Raw genomic sequence first — 26,147 nt, 5'->3', positions numbered from 1 at the left:
TTCATGTGGTTGATAGTTATATGTCCCTTCCAGCCCTATGATTCTATGAATGCTGAATTTATTTTTGTTGGTTGGTAGAATTTCCTTTAACTTCTATTCATGAATACACCCACAGAAAGAAAAATGTCATTGTCTTTGCTTCAGTGCCATCTGGAGTAAAGAAAAAAATATTAAAAATTGTTTTCAACTTTAATTATTTAGACAAGTAGAAAAGATGTTTATTAGAAACATTACATTGTGATTCAGTTTCTGCAGTTTTATGGATAATAGGAAATAGTTCTGATTTCTCATGGATTTCTGTCCAATTAAGTATGATGGTAATGTTTTCCACTTTCCGTATAACAAGCTAGGAGTAACATCTTATGTCTTAACTTGAATATTTTAATTTTACTTATAGTAAGTGCTTCGGTCTAAAGTCAAATGGCATTGGTAGAAGTACTGCCTTTTTGAGCAGGATGGTCAACAACATAAAAACCATTCTTGCATATTTCCTTGTAGATGGTGATATATTTGGAAGCTTTTCTTGTTCGGGGAATTACAAATTTCTCTGTAAATTCATTTTTATTCATTTGCTGTTGCTTTTGGGCACTCAACACACAATTAATAAATGTTAGTGCATATGTATAACAATTATGGAAACATTCTTCATACCTGTTAAATAGAAAAAGAGAAATGAGTCTCAAAGTAACAAAAACAAAGCTCCTGCATAACTATTGTATATTTTATGAACTTTTGGTATATTTATAACACATTTCCTCAATGGGAATAGAATTCTAAACAACTCTTAACTTATTTAACATAATTATCCTGCTCTTTAACCATAGAACCTGTTAAATGAGAAGAAAAGAGCAAGCCAAGCACTGGTTTTAGTTGCAAATTTGTATCATGCTCAGTTAGAATAGAAATAAATAGTGGTAGCCTTATAAATAGAATAGATTTACAAATAAGAAAAAGTGTGGCAAAGAATATTACCATACAAGGATATTGCAGTAAATTATTTACTTGTCCTGTGCATCCTTTCAGCATTATTGCTCAAAGGATGCACAGGACTTTGAGCATTATTGGAAAATGCGAGTTTAATAGCTTTTTCCATGAAAGGCTGAAAAAAATTAGATTGCTTAGCTGATTGTAGGAAAGTACTGCACTTATCATGAAAACTCAATGCCCCTATTGTGATAAAAAAAGCAAATCTGTTTATAATTTTCTGCAAAAAATATTTTTCAATACACATGGTAGCCACCTAGATTATTCTCATTAGAAAGTCATGTACTTCCTCTCCTTCAGATGATAGCAGAATATTCAATTTATTTTTCTACACAGGCTACTTTTATGGAATGAAACTTACATATAAAATTCTGCAACTGACAAGGAGCTCAAAATTATTCTGATTCCAATAAATTAATAGCTCAGTTGTGGTCTTCTTAAATCGAGGACTAACTGCATTTAATTTATTTGAATCTGAATAATTTTGAGTTTATCAAATGCAGAATTTTGTATGAAAGTTTCATTCCATAAAACAAGCCTGTGCGGAAAAATAAATATTATTGCTATCTGAAGGAGAGGAACGATCTTTATGATGATCTATACGATCTTTCTTGGCACATTTGTTAAGTGAATCACTGCAGTTGTGAGTAACATGGTTGAATCTGGCTTCCTCAATGACTTTGCTTGTCAGAAGGTCGCAAAAAGGGATCACATGACCCAGGGACACTGCAGCCATCTTCAATACATTCCAGTTGCCAAGTGGCCACATTTTGATCATATGACCATGGGGATGCTTACAGTTGTAAGTGTGAAAAACGGTCATAAGTCACTTTTTGCAATGGCATTGTAACTTCAAATGGTCACTAAAGAAATGTTTGTAAGTCAAGGACCACCTGTATCCCAATTTTTCAAAAATGTATTTTGAAAAGATCTTTCCAGTTTGCTTCTGAAACCAGTTTTTTTTTTCCTGTCCCAAACATTTCTTCTGGAAGAATGAAGAAATCTCAGAAAACAAACATCTAGCATTTATCACCTTAGGTTGTTACCATATTTCACCTAATGATAATTGAAGCCTATTCATCTAACATATAGAAATATTATGGAACACTGGAACTGCTTTCTGTTGTAGAATAAACAATAGTCCTTCCAAACTTTTATCACAGGTGGTTCAATTTCAATCTATTCGTTTAGGACTCTTGTTAAGTAAATCAAACACAGATAATCCTTACTTAACAACTGCAATTGGGATGGGAATCACTGAATGGAGTTCTCGTCATTGAATGAAAGATCACATGATCGTTCCTGGTGTACAGTGTCAGTTTTCCTGCAGTCATTAAGTGACCCACCCACATCATTAAGCACAATGTCAATGTAAGTTGCAACTTATAATTTATTGCTGGCTTCCCCACTGACTTTGCTTGTTGGAAGCCAGCTGAGAAGATTGCCAATGGCAATCATGTGACCATGCGATACTGCCACCATATAAAAGCATTTTTTTCGGTGCCATCATAAGTTCAAACAGTTGCTAAACAATGCAGTCATTAACCCAGGAGTACCTCTATTTCTTAGAACAGGCTAATGAAGACAAAGGTTCTAAAGAGGTTTATTCTGTCCAAATGATTGCATGAGACTCACAACCTAAGAAAAGTCCAAAAATTTGACATGTTAGTTTTGCTAACTTAGAGTCACCAATGCCATTTTGAATTCTGTACCTGTGTGGAAGCCAAATATCTGTTGCTGAAAATTGTCCTAGATAGGTATCCCATTGGTTAAGGAGGCCATACATATCAGGCTGCACTAGTGGAATGCTCACACATTGTTCCCAGCCATATTCAGCAATGGTAATACCAGTTTCATTGTAATTATACACCAAACCTACAAATACAACAACATATGAGATCAGAAGGGCATAACTGCTGTATATATAACGGTAATAGGGAAAGCCTGATTATCATATATTAGTAACCGTTTTTCTCATTCTGTTATAATTCTGAAAACACGCTTCCTAGTTGTAGCTAGGGCACATATTTATTTATTAACAAATTTGTATGCCATCCATCTAACCAATAGAATTTTGGTCAGCAAACAGAAGAAAAAAACACAATAATTATGTGTCATGAAGTTAGCGGTAACCACCTAGATTTTCTCCACAATACACAATCATAAACTATTACATGTACCTGCATAAGAAACAGGTATATGCTGTATTTCACTAAACATCCTGGTTACAGTACCGGGAGGAGAGAGGGGGAACCCAGGTCTTTATAGCCTTCTAGAACAGGGGTCTCCAACCTTGGCAACTTTAAGACTTGTGGACTTCAACTACCAGACTTCCTCAGCTAGTTGCCAAGGTTGGAGACCCCTGTTCTAGAAGGCCAGCAGGGTTGGAGCCCTCAAATCTCTGAGTGTTCCAAAAGGCAGAAGCTATGACAGAAAAGGGAACATTTCCTAGGCCCCATGATAGGTGACACTGCTTCATAGTGGCCATTTCATATTACTATCAGCACTGCATGTAACCAAACTACTTTGTAGGATAGAAAAATACAAATTGTTTGTCCTGTACAGTATATACTTACAATGATGAAGACTTCATATTAGAAGGTTAATTATATGTTTTTCTTACCATTGGTATTAGTTATTCCAACATGAAGGTCAGACTCTCCATCGTAGTCTCTGAAAAGACATTTAATGTTTCACTTTGGGAAAAGACATTACAGATTTTTTACTTATTTGAAGGGTTTTTGAAAAATAGGCTGGACGTAATGCTATTCAAATATAATTAGAGATAAAAATGGTATTTGCTTAGCAAGAGTAATTACTTCTAAAAACCTCTGAGTAAATAGCTCTCCAGTAATCAGATGTGTAAAAATCCTTTTCTACATTGGTGCTTGCTTTATATTCCAGTAATGATAGAAGGCAGCTTTTATATGCCTTGTTTCTAATCACAGAATAACAAGGAAGACCCATACCTTAGAAATGTTCCTATAGTGGGCTTCAGTAAAAAAGCACATCTTTCTCGGTGCCCATTAACAAATGGGCTTGGAATACTGACAGGTGCTTCTTCCAGACTTCCGTAAATCAACCTTTGCCCACACAATGGACAGTTCTCGGGAACTAAGCAGCCAAAAATGTCTTTGTCACAGTGGGTAACTTTAATTAAGGCTCTCTCTGAGTCCAAAGGTTGCATGATCAGTCCTTCCTTGGGTAAATGAACCTGCTTTCCAACTTGTATTTCATAAACAGACGCCAGTAGAATTGGACATGAAAGAAGGAAGAGATTAGTTGAGAATGACAGGTCCCAATACCAATTCTTCCTCTACTGTGGACTGAATTAGCAAATGAGATACAAGATATGGGAGGGACAGCTTTTACTGGACATTCTTTTAAAGAGACAGTGTTCACTTTTTGTATTAATTGTATCTGGTACTTGTGACCTGACTTAATTTTTGATAAATAGAAACCATCACATTTATCTTTTATTAGTCTGTAGAATAATCTGTTAATTAATGGTAAACAAATACATCTCTGTAGATCTATCTCCCTTGATTAAAATGAGGAATAAACAAATTTAGAATTACCACCAACTCTTCCTGACAAAGATCTTCTGATTTTTGCACTACAGGCAAAAATGTAAACTGTTTTCTAGTTTATTTGGTCATAAACCAAAACTTTCCAAATACAACCCTACTAGTCTTGTTAGCTGTACTGGCTGAGATTTTCAGGAACGGCAGTACAAATTCATCAGGAAGAAACCAGATTGGGAAATATAGTTTTATCCTCAGCAGGAAAAGATCAGCATCCTAAATTTAATGCTGGCTTATCATACAGTTATTAAATCCAGGGGACGCCATCTCTTTTTATTAATATTCTATTAATTTGAATAATACAAATTTATTCTGCCATACAAATAAATGCAAAAAAAAGTACTGCAGACAACTCACAATGTTGTCCAATAAAAACATAGATATGAAAGATCAAATAAAAATTAAGATTTCCAGATCTGAAACCGCTGCATACTTCTCATAAGAAGTATGCATTATTTGTACCCTATGACTATCATTAAGTGTTGTACCTTAGAATTCTTGATGATCTTTTCTTTTATGTACACTGAGAGCCTTTGCACCAAGACAAATTCCTTGTGTATCCAATCACACTTGGCCAATAAAGAACTCTATTCTATCTATTCTAAGCTGCCAGGTATCAGAGAGTACAAGAACCCAATACCACAAAAGTTCCCAAAAGTTCTATCCATGGTTCTAGTTAGGTAGTACTGTTATGACGGCAATAAGCTACTCTCTGCATACTGCACAGGTTATATTTTTCCACTAAACATAAGCATCCATAATATTTGCATCAGATTTGAAGGAAATGCTGATTTTCCGATTATTGCTTGACATAACTAGTTGCTATCCATACAAGATCAGAAGGTTCATTTAACCGCTTATCTGCTTTATATTATACTGTTTTATGCAATATAAACTATCATCTATTCTTACCTTTAGTCATGAGACTGCTGTTGTTGTTGTTGTTAGTTGTGAAGTCGTGTCCGACCCATCGCAACCCCATGGACAACATTCCTCCAGGCCTTCCTGTCCTCTACCATCCTCTGGAGTCCATTTAAACTCATGCCTACTGCTTCAGTGACTCCATCCAGTCACCTCGTTCTCTGTTGTCCCTTTCTTCTTTTGCCCTCAATCTTTCCCAGCATTAGGCTCTTCTCCAGTGAGTCCTTCCTTCTCATTAGGTGGCCAAAGTATTTCAGTTTCATCTTCAGGATCTGGCCTTCTAAAGAGCAGTCAGGGTTGATCTCCTCTAGAAGAGGAGAAAACTCCTCGTTTGTTCGCCTTGCAATCCAAGGGACTCGCAGGAATCTTCTCCAGCATCAGAGTTCAAAGGCCTCAATTCTGTAACACTTTCCTAATTTCCTAATCTCAATTCTGTAACACTTTCAATCTCTATACTCTGCCTTTTAATCTATACATTTTACAAGATAACTTCAAAAGGAGAATACAGCATGAAAAGTTTGGGTTAGTTGGACTGTAAATTGATTTAAAATGTGATAATTGTTATTAGTGCCAGAATCGTTGTCAGTTATTCTACATACACTGAAGTTTTAGGATATTCATATTTTGTCCGTGTGTTTGTGTCTCTGTGTGAACACATACAAGACAGATTTGCTCATTTAAAATGCATTTTATAAGTTGAGTTCTAATGCATCTATATAGCTCGATCCTTCAAGGTATGTCAAGATAAATCCTTTAATGTCCCAGTTTCACACCATCTTTTTTTGTGTGTGCTGCAACTTAAAACATTTTATTGCAATAAATCTACATCAATTGGCCCAGCGCCTCAAAAACGAGGACAGAAACCAGCCCCTCTCCTGTTGCTTGTTGTCAATGTCCCATTCTCCGCCAGATAGGCAACAGGAATCATAGATATCCCAAAAATAGCGGGTGGGTCCCGAAACCCTATCACTTTAAACTGAGGAGGGGACACTCTGGCCGGCAATCTCGCTTCCACCAAGGCGGCCACTGTCCCGCCTTCCGACTCTCTATGCCCTATCCGTATACCCGGGGAGCCGCGTTAGTCTATGGTAGCCAAGAAGCAGGAGGCTTCCATTTCCCGACTGACAGGTTTTTTTTAATTAAAAGGCGGTTTTCCAATAATTTGTCAGTCTGGAAAAGGGAGGCCGATTTCTTTCCGATATTTAATTTATCATAACTGGCCCTCCTGCTGAAAGATCTATACCGCCCACCCTGTCCCGTGTGAAGAAAAGCCACTCTCTCTCTTTCCTGCTCTATGGTAGAGCGTTTCATTCAAAACTTCCGGGCGGAAACCAGTTCCTGTAGCAAAGGCCCGGCTCTCTTTGTTGGGCTCCCAAACAGCTTTCCCTTCCTTTCCCTCCCCCCCTCCTCCCCTGCGCTACAGCGGAACCAAAATGCGAGGAGCCGCGCAGGGAGGAGACACCGAAGCAGGAGCGGTGCCAAAGGAGACATGAGCAGCACGAAGGACGTGACCTGCAGGTCTGAGGGAGCAGTTACCGCTTGGGATGATGATGAGCGCTCTCTGCTTTCCTCCCCACCCCGAAAAACGGACGGGCGCTTGGAGACGCTCCGCCCACGGAGAAGGGGGGGAGAAGGAGGAGGAGGACGGGACCGAGATGCCTCCCGGCTCCTTCCTCGCTCTCTTCGCCGGTCTCCTCCATCTCCGACTAAGCCTCGAGAGGAAGGGAAAAGCCGGAGAACGGATGGTTCCTTGTCCTTGTTTCGCTAACTCGCCTTCCCATCCCTTTCAGGCGCTCCCTAGTGGCCCTCTTTCACTTCCCCCAGTTGTGTGTGTGTGCGTGTCTGTTGTAGCTCTTGAATATATGCATTACACATAAAGCTTTTCCCGCTAACTCGCCACCCCATCCTTTTCAGGCGGTCCCCAATGGCTCTCTTTCACTTCGTGTGTGTCTCTGTGTGTGTTGTAGCCCTTCAAAATGCGCATTATACATAGAAGAGCTTCCCCCCCCCCCCGCTAAGTCTCCATCCCACCTTTTCCCTAGTGGCCCTCTTTCAGTTCATCCAATTTGTGTGTGTGTGTGTTGTAAGCCTTGAAAATGCGGATTACACATAGGGGAGCTTTTTGCAGAAGGGATTCCCCCTTAAAAGATCTAAACCTGATTTTCTCTAAATGATTCCTAAAGGAAAGTGTTTCTTGGGACCAAGGCCTTTGTGCAATTGACCCACAAAACACCTAAACACCTCTACAAGTCAATATCAGTTGGTTCTCTTAGTTCCCTTTTCATAAGAGAGTAAAGTTTCACACAGGATGGAAGTATGGCATTAATCCTGCAAATTGCTGATTTGCCCCAAAGTCTCTATTGATAATTGGGAATTTTTTTTAGGATATAAAGTACATGCGTTCAGAATTTTAAAATATATTTTGTAAGCTCTTTAAAAGCGCCAATAAAACAACATTGCTAGCGGAATCAGTGCAACCTTATTTGAGCTGTGAGTTTAGAATCTACCTCTTATTTTAGGATATTTGTATATTGAATATATACATACATTCTGCTTTTCTGAACTTTCTGGAGAAAATCTTGGCAGATTTATTCATGGACTTGACAAATATTGAAAGAAGAATTACGTATTTTGAGATCTGTTGCTGTATAACTTTACATTTATATTATTGCAGGTATTTTGTACAAGGAGTATGTCGTGAAGGAAATAGGTGTCTGTTTTCCCATGACTTGTCTACCAGCAAACGATCTACTATCTGCAAATTCTATCAAAAAGGACAGTGTGCCTATGGAACTCGCTGCAAGTATGTGTTATTGGTTTCCAAGAGAAAACCTGCAGTAATTTTATTATGCTAAAGATATTTAAGAAGCTGCTTATTGTTTGTGTATTTCTTGTACTTTGTGCCAGTGCATTTTTCATAATTTCTTACTAGCATTGTTTGCTGTAAGATGATTGGGAACTGATGGAATCTGGGAAAACGTCTTTTAAAAGAGGAACTTTTGAATTTTGATAACTATTTTAAAAGAAACTGCAGAGAGATATGGTCCATAAACAGGTTTCAATTTTAGCGAGATAGCTTTCTAAAGGTTTGCAAGTTTAGTACCCTGATCATATGCATATCTACTCCAAAACAAGTGAAATTCAGCAGGTCTTACTCCCAATTAAGTGACAAACTTGGCAATCTCAAAGTACACTGATAATGTAATGTTTAGGCCCCAACTGTTAAAAGGAGGAAAGACTCTTGACTTCATAGTTTAATTCTTTTTTTTCTCTTTTACTTGAACTCCAAAATCCAGTTCAGATATAAATTATATGTTAAACTACTGAGAGAAATCCTGATCTATTGTAAAATACCCAGAGATCCACCAATAGATTCTGATTTACTTTTTATATATATCCACATCTTAAAAGTTATAATCTTGCAGATGCTTAAATATTTATTTTATTAAATTCAGCAGATTGAATTAAGATTGTTAAACTAGAATATATGACAATAATCCATAATGAATTTAATGAGTGGCTATTTTGGACTACTAAACATTACCATGAATGAAGGTTTTTTTTTAATCATCTGGAATTTACTATATATCGTTATATTGCTTTATAATTAAGTTACATGGAACTTTGAATTTCACAGGATTTTTTTTTTTGGTTTTAGTTATAAAATTAATCACTCAGGCATTTAAATAACTAAAAGTCTGTTAATTCTTATTTTTTTATCTTTGGCATCTTTCTCCTAGGATTAGAATAATTTAGGTTCGTACACAGAGATTATCAGTTCTGTGAAACAAATCCATATTGCAAGTATTGCTATCTTTCAAACCATTAGAAATTTCGCAATAGGAGAGTCTTGTCTTTGTGTTCAGCGAGCTTTCTGAAATAAATGTCTTTATAGGTTATTGTTGTTTCTCATTTGTTAAGATATGATCACGTTAAACCTCTGGGGTCCTCTGCATCCGGGGGCCCAGTGGGTTCTAGACCACTTTACATTGCTGCACCACCATTCCAAAGACTTAACTCTCCCTCAGAGCAAACCCCAACTGTTACCAAAAGTAAAGTACACGAATCTGGAAAACGTGAAAAGAAAACCTTAGTGCTCAGGGACAGAGGTGAGTAAGAGTGGGTCATTTTTTTTAATGGATTTTCTTTTTTCTACTGGTTCTTTAAAATGTAAAATGAAAATCTTTTCAATCAGGTTTTATTCCTGGTTACATTACAGATATACCCATATCGTTTTGTTGGTAACAATAGAGAAGTTTGTTATTGGCTTCTAGGTTTTCTTTTAAATCTAATCTGCACCCCCGGTATGGTATACAGCCTCTCATTAAAATATTAACCAAGACTAATCCTGTTTAGCTTTTTGAAGTCAGCCATGGTCAGCCATCTATCTATTATTATCTATAATAATAATAACAAAGTTGGAAGGGACTTTGGAGGTCTTCTAGTCCAACCCCCTGCCCAGGCAGGAAACCCTACCTACTTCAGACAAATGGTTATCCAACATCTTCTTAAAAATTTCCGGTGTTGGAGCATTCACAACTTCTGCAGGCAAGTTATTCCACTTACTAATTGTTCTAGCTTTCAGGAAATTTCTAGTTCTTCAGGTCCTATCTTTTCAGTTGTTTTAAAGCAAATGGACCTATTTTTTTCTTTAAAAAAAACCAACTTATTTTACTATGCAAAGTAATGAGCTGCATGATGATTGATAATTTTCCTCTGTCATGTACCATAATATCCATTCCCCTTATGTTTCATTTGCCAATAATGGCAAGTATGTTATACAAAGTGCAGTTGTTCAAGCCAAGGATAGATATATCCAAAGTATTTGCTTCACCAGACATCTGAAAATACAAGGCACATTTAAATACTTGATTATCATCCTTTGCCAGCTCTCTGTAGAACCAGGTCTTTGGACACATATGGCAATTCTCAGCATTCCGTCCATTGGAGGCATAGTTCATCATATTGGTTAAGAAACTTTTATGTAAGAAAGCTTCCAACATGTCTCATACCATTCATACTTACCTATATCTTGAGGTGAAGATTTTGTTTTTACTATTTTTAGCAAATGACAGGGAAGACCTTTTTGTGCTGGCATCGTGGATGTAGAATGGCCTTATCTTAGAAGCTTGCCTGACATCAGTTGATTTTTTTAAAAATAATCGCTAGGGTTTTATAGATCCTGACTTTTGCTTTTAAATATTTTAAGACTTGCTTTTTGTGGTTCGTATTGCAATCATTTTTTAAATTTATGTATAATATCCAGAGGATTTTATGGGATAAATATAAAGAAAATAATCGGGTCCACTATTCTCTCACTTGCTAGACTGACCAAGAAATAGATCCCACATTAAACTGTGTAGTTAAGGGCAGACCTGATTCATAATGGGTGAAGTCAGAAAGTAAGTTTAGCCCCAGTTCCCATCTCAATAGTGATATTGAATTGCATTTCTTGATGTTCTTCTCCCTGATTGGATGGCTGCTACTTACGGAGGGAGAATGGTACGTGCTGTGTTTGGAGACTCATGTTGTGGCCAAAATATGCTGAAGCCTCACCTCTAAAGTCCTTGAAACAAGTTCTTTTATGTGCACTCCTCTGGTTGTCATTACTGGTATTTTATTAATCTGCAATGATTTTCATGTACTGTTGAAAACTAAGAGACTATGTTGCTGCTCCATGATTTTGTAGGCAACTAATAGCCATAACTGTGGTATGTCGTTGGAAATTATAATAATTACTATGGTTCAAAGTTGAAATCAGATTTTCCAAGTTTGATGGAAGCACATCAACTGCTATTAAAATTCAAGCTTAGAAATACTTGCTAATTCCCCCTGTTTTAAAATAGGGATCTCATGAGAATCATGACCTATCTTTAATGTGATCAAATATTTTTTTTCTTCCTATTCCAAGACTTGTGTGGAACCAATGAAGAAAGGACAAGGCCTGGATCAGTAAGTGACTTGGCATGTTGCAGTATGCCAACTGAGATACCAGAAACAAAGCCCCATTCGTATTTAGATGCTATCCGCAGCGGGCTTGAAGATGATGCTGAACCTGGGAGCTCATATGCGTATGATGAACAGTTATGTCCCTACGCAGCAGCCGGCATGTGCCAGTTTGGGGACCGGTGCCTCTACCTCCATGGGCAAGTGTGTGAAATCTGTGGGTTGCAAGTACTCCATCCCTTCGATCCAGAACAGAGGAAGGCACATGAGAAGGTAAACATGACCAGAAATAAAACTAACTTGGCTCTGTTATTTTCAAATCAAATCATTATTTAACTGACAAAAATAATCAGGCCAACTAATAATACAGGATGTAAAATATAAGAATGACAAAGAGTGAACAATTATATGGGTACGTAAAAATGTGGAACTGGTCCACATTTGGTCCACTATGCTAGTGGCCAATTCTTGGTGGATTTTATGTACTGTTGCACAAAACCTGACAACTGTGTATGTTGGGGGGAGGGAGGGAAGGGATAGCACAGATTATTGGCTTAGTCTGAAATCAGTATTGGGGAAACGAGTACTTAAAATATCCTTCGAAAATTATCACTGAAGAAAAGCATGCTTAGGCAACTCAATTTGCCCACAAGGCAATTTGCCCACATCATTCCTTGTGTGGGATCTTCTATATCTTCCCACAGAAGCAGCTGAAAAGACAATATACCAAAATGAAAACATGATCTTTTTTATTTAAATTTCAAAGGTTTACTGCAAACCTAATGGAATGTTTTATTATTTTCCATTATAGAAAATCACTGTATAAACCTTAGGTTTGTATTAGCTTCTCTCGTCTTTCAGACCTGCAAGAAAGAAATTGCAGTACCCCATAACATTTGAATATGGGAAATGGTAGCTTTGTGAAAAAGGCTATATGATCTCTCTCTACCCTAACCCTATCAGAAAGAAATATGGCCCCAATCATATTAGTTCTAACTTTTTTTATATTTTAGAATAATGAATTTGTTGTTCATTGTATGTTGTATAAAATTATTTGGATTATTGGAAGAATGTACCTTGTCTTGTTTTAGATCAATTAATGTTCTGTATTAACATGCAGATTCCTTAATCCAAGGGAATGTGGCTTATAGAATCAAATGAAGATGACCCTCATATTTGAGCTCTGTTTTATTTTTGCTTAACAACTGCAGAAACAAAACTAGAGATAAGATGCTGGTAAAACACACTGTACTTTACACATGCCCCAAAGCCTATTTCTTCCTATTTGCACATGCATAAAATATACAGAATGTATCCCAAAAGTCGTCCTCCAAACACAGCCATATGCCTAAATCCTTTAATAGAGATAAGAGGATCTGAGCTATATTTACTAACCGCAGATATGCAGAACTGTGGTTAATTGAACTATAGATTATAAAAGCCACCTGTACAAAATATGGTTAGATTTTTTCTCTCTAATATGACTTAAGTTAACTTAGAAAATTATGGTGAACTGTTATTAGTTTAAACAGATATTTTTGACTGATTCCACAATAACATGAAAGTGGGAGAGGAAGAATTGCTTAGTTTAGCATTCTATTCTGAATATAACTCATTTATGAACAAAGGCAGATATACTTGTCCCAGGACAATGTTGCAGGACCCAATCCGGGTCAGTCACTGGCGTAATCATTTACCTTTGTGTGGTGGTACTCTTGTGATGCTAAAATCCCTGTTTAAAAAATAATCATACAGCTAGTCCTTGATTTATGACCTTTTGCTTAGCAGTTGTTCTAAGTTACAACAAGCCTTCCCAAGACTACATATGACAGTTCTGGTCTCTCCCAGTCACATGGTCACATTTTGGCTCTTGGCAGCTGGCCCACATTTACAGCTGTTTGCAGTGCCCCACAATTACATGATTGCAATTTATGACTTCTTTGCTGGAAACCAGTGGTTGGTTTCCGGCAAAAAAAAACTGTTCTAGACAATTCACTTAACATCCACAGCATTTGCTTAATGGCTGCAGTGATTAAGGACCAATGTGAAAAAGGTCGTAAAATAGGGCACGGTCAGGTGATGACCCACTTAATGTCCAGCATGACAAACAGTTATAATTCTGGGCTCAATTGTCAAAAGTCGAGGACTATCTGTAATTAAATTTTTGCAAGTTTTTTCTTTCCCTTTTTTATCAGTTTTTCAATCAGCCTATTTCCCTTTTAATTTCTCATTTCAGGCACTCTGTTAACCAATATTACATTAAAGTTAACACCTGTAAATGTTAAAAATTATTCATTTCTGTTCAGTTTATGACTTATTGTGGCAAACTTTGTTAATCGGTTGTATTGGCTGCATGTTGTGGAGCTTCCCTATACACAGTGACCAGGTTCATTTGTCATGCTGTGATTTGTGGCTTATTGTGTAAAAATATGTGCTCATTTATTTAGCTTGATAATTTATAAAAGGTACAATTCTGTTATCCCATAATTCTGTTCAGTTCCCTTTACAATCCAGATTGTCGTCCTGTATCTATCGTATTTTTTTCTGTCTGGCACTTCAAATGCCAGTGTTATTTATAGCAGTGGATTATGTCCCATTTTTCGGTAAGAACGAAGTGACTGGTAGTTTTTAATAAAGTTATTTGGCATTATGTAATCCAATTTTATTAGCGGTGGTTCTTGGCCATAAAATTGAGGTGCTAAAACTTAAAGCCTTCAGTGGTATGCAGAGACAGACCTTTCTCAGTTGCAGTCCTTCATCCAATTATTTCAAAGTAAGTTTCTTTGATTTTAATGAACTTGTTGTGCTTTACTGTAAGCATACTATTTTATCAATCTCGAGTAACCGCTCCTTTCCTCTCTGCCTTCTCTTCCCCTATCTAGATGTGCATGGCTAGCTTTGAACATGACATGGAGAACGCTTTTGCCTTCCAGGCAAGCCAGGACAAGGTGTGCAGTATCTGCATGGAAGTGGTTTATGACAAGCCATCCGCCTCCGAAAGAAGATTTGGTATCCTTTCTAACTGCAATCACACCTACTGCTTGTCCTGTATCCGTCAATGGAGGGGGGTCAAACAGTTTGAGAATCCCATCATCAAGTAAGTTCCCATAGCCTGCTCTTCCAAAACTTTGTTATCTTTCTTTTCAAACTGTCCAGTCCTTCCAGCTTAAATAAATGATAGAATAGTTGATAGATGACAAGGATATTCACCAAGACACGTACATTGGACAAAATATGATGGTGGATTTCTCAGTTGAAGATTATCTTGATTAATTTTAAACTGCTTTGAAATTGATTAATTTCAAACTGCTTTAGAGTGGGCTTTGGGACTTTGATTTCTGATGGATTATCTTCGTTTGGGCATCAGGTTACAGACTAATGTTTAGTGCTGGCTGATTTCTGCATCATTATTAATGCTATTAAGCACAATGTTTTTCTGAATCAACTGGTGCGGTTTGCCATAATTCTATTCATTTTTTTCAGACAAATTTTAGTTGGGTACTTATGATGTCCCTTTTAGTCTCTTCATTTTATTTCAATATTTATATGAAACTGATAGGTGTTCTCCAGCAGATTTTGAGCTGGATGTTGCTAGTTATTTCTTAAGTTCAAGTCCTGCCACTTTTTTAAAAAAAAAATCAAAGACCAACAAAGGGGTAAATATTGAACTTTCCAGGAAATGAAGTAGGTGCTCTTCAAATGCTGTAAAGCTTACTTTTATTATAAAAAGTTAAGTTGCAGGAATGAAAAATTAGATCTGAAAACACAAATAGGATGGACTTTTCTTAATAAAGAGAATGCTTAAGTGTAAATAAAATTACATGGTAGATGCCTTCAAAACTATGATAAATGGAAGGATAATTTTATTCAGAGAACCTTTGGGGGGGGGTTGTTGCTTTTTGTTCTGTTTTTGAGTTAGGTAAAATAGCTTCTTCAACAAGCAATATACCAGCTTTTCTTTTTACTACTCAAGGTCCTGTCCAGAATGCCGTGTGGTATCTGAGTTTGTCATTCCCAGTGTGTACTGGGTAGAAGATCAGACAAAAAAGAATGAACTAATTGAAGCGTTTAAGCAAGGGGTTGGGTAAGTATTTGTACAAGCATTTAAGACTGTTTGTAAGACATTTTTGTTCCGTGCTGTGCCACTTGAAACTGTGGCTGAATGAATGGATGGTAAACAAGGACTTTCTGTAAAGAGGAGTAAGAGAATTCTGTATGACCATTTATTTTCAACTGAAGCAGAGTTGTATGTTGCAAAATAGGACCAGCTTCAGTCAATCATTTCAAGCAGCATGTACATCTCTAATTACTGTATGGGTAATGCATGCTACACACACTCTTTTCTATGAAATCAGGCACCACACCAGAGTCTAAAAGAGCAGACAGTTGTACTTCTGATGGGTCCTTGGTGCTTTCGGAGCTTGATAGTTTTCCTTCAGACATTTCATTAACTAAACTAGGTAACATCATCAGTCCTAGTAAGGAGTGGGGTTTGCTCCTAGTTTATATTCTATAGGCTGCCTTGTCAGTGTTGGTGGGAGTGGTCTTGGAGGTTATTTGGTTGGGCTGTTTACTGTTAGCTTATTTGGCCTTTCCTTGATTGGGATACCCAATCCTCATTTCAACCCTGAGCTACAAATGGTACCCAACCAAAGAATCCCCAATACCACTCCCACCAACACTGACAGGACAGGACATACCACTAGAATATAAACGAAGAGCAAACCACATTCCTTATGTTCACTGATGATGTTGCCTAGTTTGTTAATGAAACATCTGCAAGGAAACAACCAAGCTCAGAGCACCAAGGACCACCCACTCCCCATTTCAGCCCTAAAATACAAATATGCTCCTTTATTGTATTTCTGTGCGAATGAAGAATAACAGGGATAATAAAATGCACTTGCCTATTGTTGCTTATCTGAGCCATTTTTAATTGCCTGGGGCCTCCTTGCTGAGCTCTTGGGAGAAGACACTGGAATTTCCTAAAGAAGAGGCTATGGAGTGATTTGGGAGGTGACTCATAGTTTCACCAGTTTGATGCTTTCCAGCCAACTAACAGGAAGAAAGTTTGGCAAGACAAGCCATCACTAGATGTCCTAGAGCTATTGTCTGGTATGCCCCGTTTCACTAATTTATCCTTCAGTAAATCAGACTCAAAGTCTTTCTGAAACTGTTGAATTAGGATAGGATCATTTGGTGCACATCTCCAGCATGAAACTAAAAATTAGCCACAGACTACTACAAACTCACAATTTCCTTGTTTTACTTTGCAAATCTGTCATCAAAAGCATCTCTAAATCTTTGCATGAAATTATTATTTGAAAATGTATTATTGCTCACAATGAGTAGGACTGTACGTCTGGCTGACACTTCTTTCAGCAGACCAAGAACAAAGGTGACCTTAATCTGACCTGTAGAAGATCCTGTTAGTCAGCCTGCCATGAACGAATCACATGAGTTTTGAAAATTGGGGATCGTGAGTTTGTTCAAATTTTTCTGGTAGACTTCCAGAATAGAACAGTATTGGCTTTCTGCTAAGATAAGCCTTAATTATACTGCCGTGCTAACTGTATCACAGTGTTTTATGGGTTTATTATCTATGTATCTTGCTACAGTTGAGGCTATAATAATGCCTCAACCACGTGTTTTACAGACAGCTGGGTGCCTCAAAGGTCTGCACCATATTCTAGACTGGAAGGCAAGATCCAGTGCCTCTCAGACAGTAGTGAGGCTTACAGGATTGAGGTCAAGAAATAAGCATCAGAAGTTCCAGGAATACTTTTTATTGTTAGAAGGGGAAGTGAGAGAATCTTGAAAGTCTGCCACAGTTCCTCCCTGTCCCATCTTATATCAAACAAATTCAAGGCAGAGATTAGGTCCTTTCTCAGGATTTTCCTTGTCCCTTAATGATTCACTATCCCCTTTATTCTTTCCTAAGCCCAAATCTGTATTCTTTTGCATATATGAAGGACTGATTCTTTTGCTAGAACATCTTTCATTGATTTATTGAAGTTATCAAATATATTCTACAAATAGCAAATTCAGAATGAAAATGTGGAATAAGTTTAAGAAACATATGATATTTTGATCAGTGTGTCAGTTTTGGAATACAATTTTCTTTTTTGCTTCTTAACTGCCATATATTTTAGCTGGGGAAGTTGGGAGGGGGTTGTTGTTGGAGCAGTAGCATGGTTAGTCATAACAACATTCCGTATTCAAGGACTTTTGCCTGCGTCTGATGTAGACTGCCTGAAGATTGTATCCAATTGAGTGTGACGAGTTGATTGGACAATGTGATGAACTTGTGGGTGTGGGGCAGGGCTGTGAACTGTCAACTGGGTGTGGAAAACCTGGAAGCTTTCAGTTGTGGGTTTTCCCAGCTGTGCCAACATGACATCTCTAATAAATTGGAACTTTGAGGAACCTCAAGCATCAGAGCTTTATTTCGTCGGGGGTGTTCCTTGGAACCCTGACACAGTGTTTTTGTTGTGGGTCAAGTTGAGGGATGAAAAAATTCACTACTCTGGTTTTATTTAAAAAACAGTGACCAGTATACACCATAAAGTACTAATATAGTACTCCACAAGTTATGAATGCTCAAACACTGGAAATTCTTAAGAAGAGATTAAACAACCATTTGTCTGAAATTGTATAGGACTTCCTGCCTGAATATGGGTTGGACTAGAAGACCTCCAAGGTCCCTTCCAACTCTGTTATTCTATTCTACTGTACTCTACTGTACTCTAATTCGGTTCTTTCAACTAGTATTTAGTTAAATATATATTAAGTTTAACAAAATTAAACTTAATTTTAAGTTTAAGGGGGCGTGCCCCTTGTGGAAATGTGCCCACCAGGTTTCCGAGCATTCCATCAACCAAGGGCCCAAGGTAGGGGTGGGGGGGTGGCGGTTGTCATTAAGGAGAGCCTAGAGCCGAGGGAGACCACTGTACCTCAGATTGCCGACTGTGAATCCCTCTTTGTGAGGTGGGGTCATAGGTGTCATATGGGCTTGTTCGTCACGTACCTGGCTCCTTGCTGCGTGACAGCAGCCCTGCCCGAGCTCCTGGAGGTGCTTGCTGGAGTGGCAGTTGAGACCCCCAGACTTATGGTCATGGGGGACTTTAACTTGCCTTCGACCGGCATGTCATCAACAGCAGCTCGGGAGTTCATGGCTTCCATGACGGCCTTGGACCTGACTCAAGTAGTTGATGGCCCTACTCACATTGGGGGAGGCACGCTGGACCTGATTTTTATCTCTGGACAGTGGTTGAAGGATCTGGACTTGAGAGATTTAGTCATTGAACCTTTGTCATGGTCAGATCACTCTCTGCTTCGCCTGGACTTTCTGACCGCCACTCAACACTGCAGGGAGACAGGACCAATACGTTGGTTCCATCCCAGGCGCCTGATGGACCCAGAGAGGTTCCGGATGGAGCTTGGGCCGTTTCCTGAGGGTCTGGCTCACAGCACGTCTGAAGAACTAGTCGCGGCTTGGGAACTGGCCGCAACTGGGGCTCTAGACCGTGTCGTGCCTTTGCGGCCTCTGACCTGGCGTAGGTCTCAACCAGCTTCTTGGTTCTCCGAGGGGCTGAAGGAGATGAAACGCCGGAGAAGACACCTAGAGAGTTCTTGGAGGTCCAGTCGTTTGGAGGCTGATCGGACACTAGTTAGGTCATATAATAGGACCTACCTAGTGGCATTGAGGGAAGCGAGACGTTGTTACGTCTCTTCCCTCATTGCATTGGCAGATAACCGCCCGGCCGCCCTGTTTCGGGTGACTCGCTCTCTCCTTCAACAGGGGGAGCGGGATGACCCGTTGCAGGGACATGCCGAGGAGTTTAGTGGTTATCTATACAATAAAATCGTTCAGCTTCGGGATGGCCTGGATCAAAATTGGGTGGATCCAGGTGAGAGGTTGGAGAGCTGTCTTGTTGAGACTGTTTGGGATGAGTTTGACCCTGTGGCTCCCGAGGACATGGACAGGTTGCTGGGGAGGTTGAATGCCACCACATGTTTACTGGACCCGTGTCCCTCCTGGTTGGTACTGGCCACGCAGGAGGTGACACGAGGCTCGCTCCAGGGGATTACTAATGCTTCTTTGTTGGAGGGGGTCTTTCCTGCCACCTTGAACGAGGCGGTGGTGAGACCTCTCCTCAAGAAGCCTTCCCTGGACCCAGCTGTTTTAGGTAATTATCGTCCGGTCTCCAACCTTCGCTTTGTGGCGAAGGTGTAGAGAGTGTGATGGCATGTCAATTACCCCAGTACCTGGATGAAACTTTCTATCTAGACCCGTTCCAGTCCGGCTTTCGGCCTGGATACAGCACGGAGACAGCTTTGGTCGCGTTGGTTGATGATCTCTGGAGGGCCAGGGATAGGGGTTATTCCTTTGCCTTGATCCCATTACACCTCTCGGCGGCTTTTGATACCATCGACCATGGTATCTTGCTGCACCGGTTGGAGGGATTGGGAGTGGGAGGCACCGTTTATCGGTGGTTCTCCTCCTATCTCTCTGATCGATCGCAGACGGTGTTGATGGGAGGGCAGGGGTCGATTCTCTCGCCCCTCCTGTTCAACATCTATATGAAGCCGTTGGGTGAGATCATCAGTGGTTTCGGCGTGAGGTACCAACTGTACGCTGATGATACTCAGCTGTACTTCTCCACACCGGGCCACCCCAACGAAGCTGTCGAAGTGCTGTCCCGGTGTCTGGAGGCCGTATGGGTCTGGATGGGGCGGAACAGGCTCAAGCTCAATCCCTCCAAGACAGAGTGGCTGTGGATGCCGGCACCCCAGTACAGTCAGCTGCAGCCGCGGCTGACTGTTGGGGGCGAGTCATTGGCCCCAATGGAAGGGGTGCGCAACTTGGGCGTTCTCCTGGATGGACGGCTGTCTTTTGAAGACCATTTGACGGCTGTCTCCAGGAGAGCTTTTTACCAGGTTTGCCTGGTTCGCCAGTTGCGCCCCTTCCTAGACCGGGATGCCCTATGCACGGTCACTCATGCTCTCGTGACATCTCGTCTGGATTACTGCAATGCTCTCTACATGGGGCTTCCCTTGAAGAGCACCCGGAGGCTCCAGTTAGTCCAGAATGCGACTGCGCGGGCGAGCCCCTCGTGGCTCCTATGTGACATCTCTCCTGCGCAGACTGCACTGGCTACCTGTGGCCTTTCGGGTGCGCTTCAAGGTTTTGGTAACTATCTTCAAAGCGCTCCATGGCATAGGGCCGGGTTACCTACGGGACCGTCTGCTGCCACCAATTGCCTCCCACTGACCCGTGCACTCTCACAGGGAGGGACTCCTTAGGGTGCCGTCCGCCAGGCAGTGCCGACTGGCGACACCCAGGGGAAGGGCCTTCTCTGTGGGGGCTCCCACCCTCTGGAACGAACTTCCCCCAGGACTCCGGCAACTTCCTGACCTTCGAACCTTTTGCCGCGAGCTTAAGACACATCTATTTATCTGCGCAGGACTGGACTAGAATTTTAAATTTTAAATTTGGTTTTTAACGGGGTTTTATTATTTTAATCGTAATTTTAATATTCGGCCTTTTTTAATAAGTTTTTTAATTGGTGTTTTATCTTGTATTTATATTTGTGTTTTTATCAGGCTGTAAACCGCCCTGAGTCCTTCGGGAGATAGGGCGGTATAAAAATGTGATTAAATAAATAAATAAATAAAATGACACATTTGTAGTTCTGTGACCTTCACTGCTAGTCTCTAAAAAGTTTTATGTGCGACTTTAAAAAAGCTGAACTTTCATTGTTTACATTATGTTACTCTATGTATGGAACGTTTTGCTTATCCGTGACATCAGGAGCTATGCTGTTAATAAATCTAGAGCTGAAATCTGAAGCTGTTGATCAGAACACACAGATTAGATTTATATTACATAATTTATATTGTGGTCTCTGTTTGAAGTCTATAATATATACATTTCCATAGAAATTAAAACTGATTGTTAGATTGCTTACCCATGATGGTCTCCAGATAACCTGTGGAATAAATCCCTATGTACACTAAGAAAAAAAGACCGTTTGAGTTTATATTTTGCAAAGATATAACTGGAAATGATTCAGTGGTTCAAGTCAACCCTAAGTGGGAATATAATTTCTTTCACTTCGGTTATTTTCTTTGCCAAATGATAAGTTTAACATGTTTGACTTTGACTTACTTGTCAGATCTCTCATGCTACATGTAATTTTTTTCTGTTGAGTATCAATCATTAGTTCTGTGTTGGAATATGAGTCCTTGGCATCAGATTAATCAGAAGTACAGTTAACATTTTTCATGTGCTATAAATAGCAATAGCACTTGGATTTATATACAGCTTCACAGTGCTTTACAGCCCTCTCTAAGCTGTTTACAGAGTCAGCCTATTTCCCCCAACAATCCGGGTCCTCATTTTACCCACCTCGGAAGGATGGAAGGCTGAGTCAACCTTGAGCCTGATGAGATTTGAACTGGCAAATTGCAGGCAGTCAGCAGAAGTAGCCTGCAGTACTGCATTCTAACCACTGCGCCACCATGGCTCTTTGAGACATATTTGAGAATGAAATATTAGATGACTGGTAAATATTGTCCTTATCTTCAAAAATGGGGGAAGAGAAGAATCAGGCAGGCAGGCATTTATACTTGGGAAGATTCTGGAGTAGATAATCTGTGATGGTGGTGGGGCGTGTGTGTGTAACTCAGTATTGACTCCTGCAATGGCATGGACAAGGCCCATGCAGTTTTCTTGGCAGCATTTTCAGAAGCATTACCTGCTTCCTAGAGCTGAGAGAGCCCAAGAGCACCCAGTTGGCTTAATGCCTAAGGCAGGATTAGAAATCACATTCTCCTGTGAGTTTCTAGCCTGATGTCTTAATTTCTACACTAGACTATCTCTTAAAATTCCCCAAAACAATGAGGGTTAGTAGTTAGTATGGTTTTGTTAATAACTTGTCTTACCAATCTATTCTTATTATTTTTGGTCTGCTTCCTTAGCAGAACATAGGAATGCTGTAGAGTTAACATATCTTGATTTCAGCAAAGTGTTTGACAAAGTAACCCATTACATTTTGACTAGGAGGGTAATCATACAAGGTGTGAGTAGCAATGAAAATAAATGCTGGCTTGGAAATCATATTGAAGAAGTGCTGGTGTGAGGAATCGAGGGAAGTGCCTCAAATAGGCCTAGTAGCCTTTCTACATCTTTATTAACTTCGCGGTTGACTAAGTGGAGAGAATGCCTGTCATACTTCAGATTACATAAAATTTAGAAGGGTAATTAATATTACTCAATAAGTAACATTCAAAATTATCTTTATAAATTGGAGAAATGGGCTGAAAATAATAGAATAAAATGACTAGAGAAAGAACAAGAAAGTACAAAGATCTGAGTATGTTTCATTTTGACAGTGGCAGTCAGAGAAATGGTTATGTAATATTGTACACTTACAGATTGTAATATTGTACACTTACAGATTGTTCAGCATGGGTTATTGCCAATATTATCTGAGAGAGAAAAGGAAAGGCATTGGTGTTTATTCCAGCATATAAATACAGCCAAAGATTTTAAATATTGAATTGCTTTCCTTTATACTTTTGTCATCACAATTCACATTTCACAATCATCCCAAAAATATGCATCAGGCTTGTTTTTAGGATTGATCTTTTCGCTGTAAATTGGCTTTATTATTTTTTTAGAGCCACTAAGCTCCTTGAGTTTTTAATAATTCATTGAGCTGTCAGTCTCCACATGAGTAACCCTGATACGCATTCTTTACCCTCTTATTCTAGGAGAAAGGCCTGCAAATATTTTGAACAAGGAAAGGGGACTTGCCCATTTGGGGGGAAATGTTTGTATCTCCATGCTTACCCAGATGGAAGACGAGCTGAGCCAGAGAAGCCACGAAAGCAGCTCAGCTCTGAAGGGACAGTCCGGGTAAGAAGATACATAACTCTCTCTCTATCCTGTCTTAGCTTCCCAAAACTGCTGGGATCACTAATCCTCTCCTTTCATTTGAGAAAGCACATGCTATTTTGAAAACACCTGAATAGTTGCTTTAGCAGGAACACTTTATCTGTGTTATATAATAAATGTAACCCAGGCAAAATAAACCTAGTCCCTACTTTGACAATCCACTTGTTTGTTTCCATTTTAAAACCCAATTAAGCTAAATAATTTTAAAATGTGCATTTAAGAATACATGAGGCTGTTTATCTAGCAATTGTAGTTCCAATAGCTTTGACAATTACATTCAGTAGTCCTCACTCACCACTTGTTCAGTGACCATTGAAAGTAGTGACTAAAGTGAATAGTACTTACTACCAGTCTTTAAAGTTCCAGCTATCACAGCAGACCCCAGTCGTAAGATTGCAATTTGGGTGTTTGGCAACCAGCTTGCACTTGCAATGATTCTTGGCAAGCTACCCTGGTGGTTTCTCACAAGCAAAGTCAATGGGGAAGCTGGCTGGGAAGGTTGCAAGTCCCTCTGGTGCCAGCAGGACCCCCACCTTCATCCGTTCTGCACATTTCCCTGCACCCTCCTTCCTCGGCCTCCTTGTGCTTGCACAAATCCACAGTGGGGTGTTGGGATGCTGCCCTGGATGTTTTTTAAAAAAAGCTGTAGTTGTAAATCCAAACAATCCCTTAAGAGATCTGTGTGAGTAACTAATATGCCTTCTGTTTTAGTTCCTCAACTCTGTTCGTCTGTGGGATTTTATCGAAGACCGAGAAAACAGGACGCTGCCAGTTGAAAATGATGATGTCTCTGAGATTGGAGAGCTTTTTATGCATCTTTCTGGCACAGATGCTGAATCTGCTGCTCCTCCCTAGACTACCACAAGATCTCTCCCGTGTCCATATTCCATATTGAGCCTTCTGTTTCTTCAGTAACCTTGTACCACAATGTTAGAATTACTGTGCCATGGAGACTGAGGTCCTGGTGAAATTCTATTATGAGTGTCACTGTAGAGCAAAAGTGTTGAAACATCATAAAATGAGTGCTTGGAATAAAAGTGATAGATGTAATCATGAAGAGAATAACTTTTCTATTAGAAGGGAAAGAGCAGCAATGTGTTTTTAGTTTAAACAAATATTTACTCCCATTTTATTGAAAAAAACTTGCTATTCTAAGATTTGAGGTAGATTCAAGTAATTGGAGGTTGTCTTTTAATATTATAATACCTTAATAAAAGAACGGAAAAATACATCTAATTATCCACGTCAAATATATCAGTGTGATTTAAAATTATCAGACTTGGTTTCAGGATTGTTAGCAAAAAAAACAACAATCTATATTCTAAGGTTTTGTAACACTGCACGTGGCCAATTTTTTAAAAATGATTTTTTTTAAAAAAATTGGGCATGAGCATTGTTAATGTATTTTATAAGCAGCATGGTTATTTAAACATTTGCTATGCTACACTAGCTATGCTACAGTTCTCCTGGCTTAAGTTGTACCCATTTTTCCATTTTAATGCAACTATAACTAACCACATTTAAGATTAGTTGTAGGAATGAGATATCTAAGAATGAAAGTACAGTCAAAATAATCCATGTTAGTTATACAATTTTCTTGGAAGCAATAACCAAGATTCTATTTACCGGTATACATATAAGTAGAGAATTCCTTTGTTAGGTAGCTCCAAGTAGGTGGGGAATGGATTTTCAGAAAAAAATAGTTCCAATATGCCTGTTTAAATATTGAGCTAAAACCTGTTAAATCCATATATGGGTAATTTTTTTCCCTTCCATTTAATTGTGTCCGATTCTTGGAGCCTGAACAAGTTCCTGCAGGTTTCTTGGTAAAGGTTTTCAGAAGTGGTTTGCCATTGCCTCCTTCCTAGGGCTGAGAGAAAGTGACTGGCCCAAGGTCTTATGGTTTTATGCCTAAAGCAGGATCAGAATGGACAAGTTCCTGCTTTCTAGCTTGATGCTTTAACCACTACACTAAACTGGCTCTCATGGGCATAATAAATAGGCATTGCTAAAATACCGGCATTCTATGACATGATATAATTAAACTTTTTAAAAAGTAGCACTGTCTAAACGTTGCCTGAAAAGTGGGACCATGCTGCATTTCAAACTTGGAGGCAAAATGATGCTTCAAAGCAGCATGTTTCCTCATGGAGCCCATTTCTACAGCTCTTTAAAGCAGTTGTGTCTTTTTCTGGATGCTGTGCATATTTGCCTTGAGATCCAAAATATTGCAAAACTCTCCAGTTCAGATGTTTTAACATGTTCTCTTTTCCCAGTCCCATTAGTAGAAGCAATTAATAGCAGTGTTCAGCCTTCAAAACCAGCCTTCACTGATACCAGGTGAAGGATAGCAGGTGATGGAAAATCATGACTCAGGTCAATCCAACTAGTGGGTGAGAGCGGTAGAAGTTCAGTGAATAGAGACTATTTGATCTGTATATACTAATTTGCACACAAAGAACTTTCTGGGTTTATGAATCTGCTTTGTATAGAAATTGCTGTCCCTGTCAAAATGAACGAGCCACACAACCCATCCTGCTTGATATTAACTGAACTTTAATATATCTTTAAAAACAATGCCCGTATTCCTAGTAACTGCAGGAAACCTGTACTTTACTTGCAGGTGTTATAAGAGTCTATTTGCTATTGTTTTCTGGGAAAAAAATCTCTCACTAGAACCCTAGAATTCCCAGGTAGTCTCCCATCAAAGTATTCATCATGGTTGACTCTGCTTAATTTTTTAGATTGTC

General features: G+C 39.2%; 2 protein-coding genes across 2 annotated transcripts; one reads left to right on the top strand and one right to left on the bottom strand.

Annotated features, from left to right (window-relative positions):
- Nucleotides 1-29: 29 nt before the first annotated feature.
- MKRN2OS (MKRN2 opposite strand) lies at nt 30-6,700 on the bottom strand. The gene is made up of 5 exons (XM_058171811.1): nt 5,481-6,700; nt 3,954-4,209; nt 3,608-3,657; nt 2,697-2,859; nt 30-651 (listed from the first exon to the last, which is right to left on the bottom strand). The coding sequence occupies exons 1-5, from the start codon at nt 5,557-5,559 to the stop codon at nt 417-419; spliced, it is 783 nt and encodes a 260-aa protein (XP_058027794.1). The 5' UTR covers nt 5,560-6,700; the 3' UTR covers nt 30-416.
- A 131-nt stretch (nt 6,701-6,831) lies between these two features.
- MKRN2 (makorin ring finger protein 2) lies at nt 6,832-24,626 on the top strand. The gene is made up of 8 exons (XM_058171804.1): nt 6,832-7,007; nt 8,164-8,292; nt 9,411-9,598; nt 11,401-11,708; nt 14,318-14,532; nt 15,409-15,519; nt 23,214-23,358; nt 24,109-24,626. The coding sequence occupies exons 1-8, from the start codon at nt 6,979-6,981 to the stop codon at nt 24,250-24,252; spliced, it is 1,269 nt and encodes a 422-aa protein (XP_058027787.1). The 5' UTR covers nt 6,832-6,978; the 3' UTR covers nt 24,253-24,626.
- The last annotated feature ends 1,521 nt before the right edge of the window (nt 24,627-26,147 follow it).

Source organism: Ahaetulla prasina, chromosome 2 (genome assembly GCF_028640845.1).
Source record: "Ahaetulla prasina isolate Xishuangbanna chromosome 2, ASM2864084v1, whole genome shotgun sequence".
NCBI classification, from domain to species: domain Eukaryota; kingdom Metazoa; phylum Chordata; class Lepidosauria; order Squamata; family Colubridae; genus Ahaetulla; species Ahaetulla prasina.
Note: the sequence above shows the minus strand (reverse complement) of the source record. Positions and strands in the feature narration are given on the sequence as shown.

Bases quoted from the DNA above. Each gene is read 5' to 3' on its own strand.
- MKRN2OS (XM_058171811.1), bottom strand. From the start codon at position 5,559: ATGTTGTCCATGGGGTTGCGATGGGTCGGACACGACTTCACAACTAAC. The intron at 2,860-3,607 runs GTAAGAAAAACA...TTGTATTTGTAG, and splicing joins TGGAATAACTAATACCAATG to GTTTGGTGTATAATTACAAT. The intron at 652-2,696 runs GTACAGAATTCA...TCTATTTAACAG, and splicing joins GATATTTGGCTTCCACACAG to GTATGAAGAATGTTTCCATA.
- MKRN2 (XM_058171804.1), top strand. From the start codon at position 6,979: ATGAGCAGCACGAAGGACGTGACCTGCAG. The intron at 9,599-11,400 runs GTGAGTAAGAGT...TCCTATTCCAAG, and splicing joins CTTAGTGCTCAGGGACAGAG to ACTTGTGTGGAACCAATGAA. The intron at 23,359-24,108 runs GTAAGAAGATAC...CTTCTGTTTTAG, and splicing joins GCTCTGAAGGGACAGTCCGG to TTCCTCAACTCTGTTCGTCT.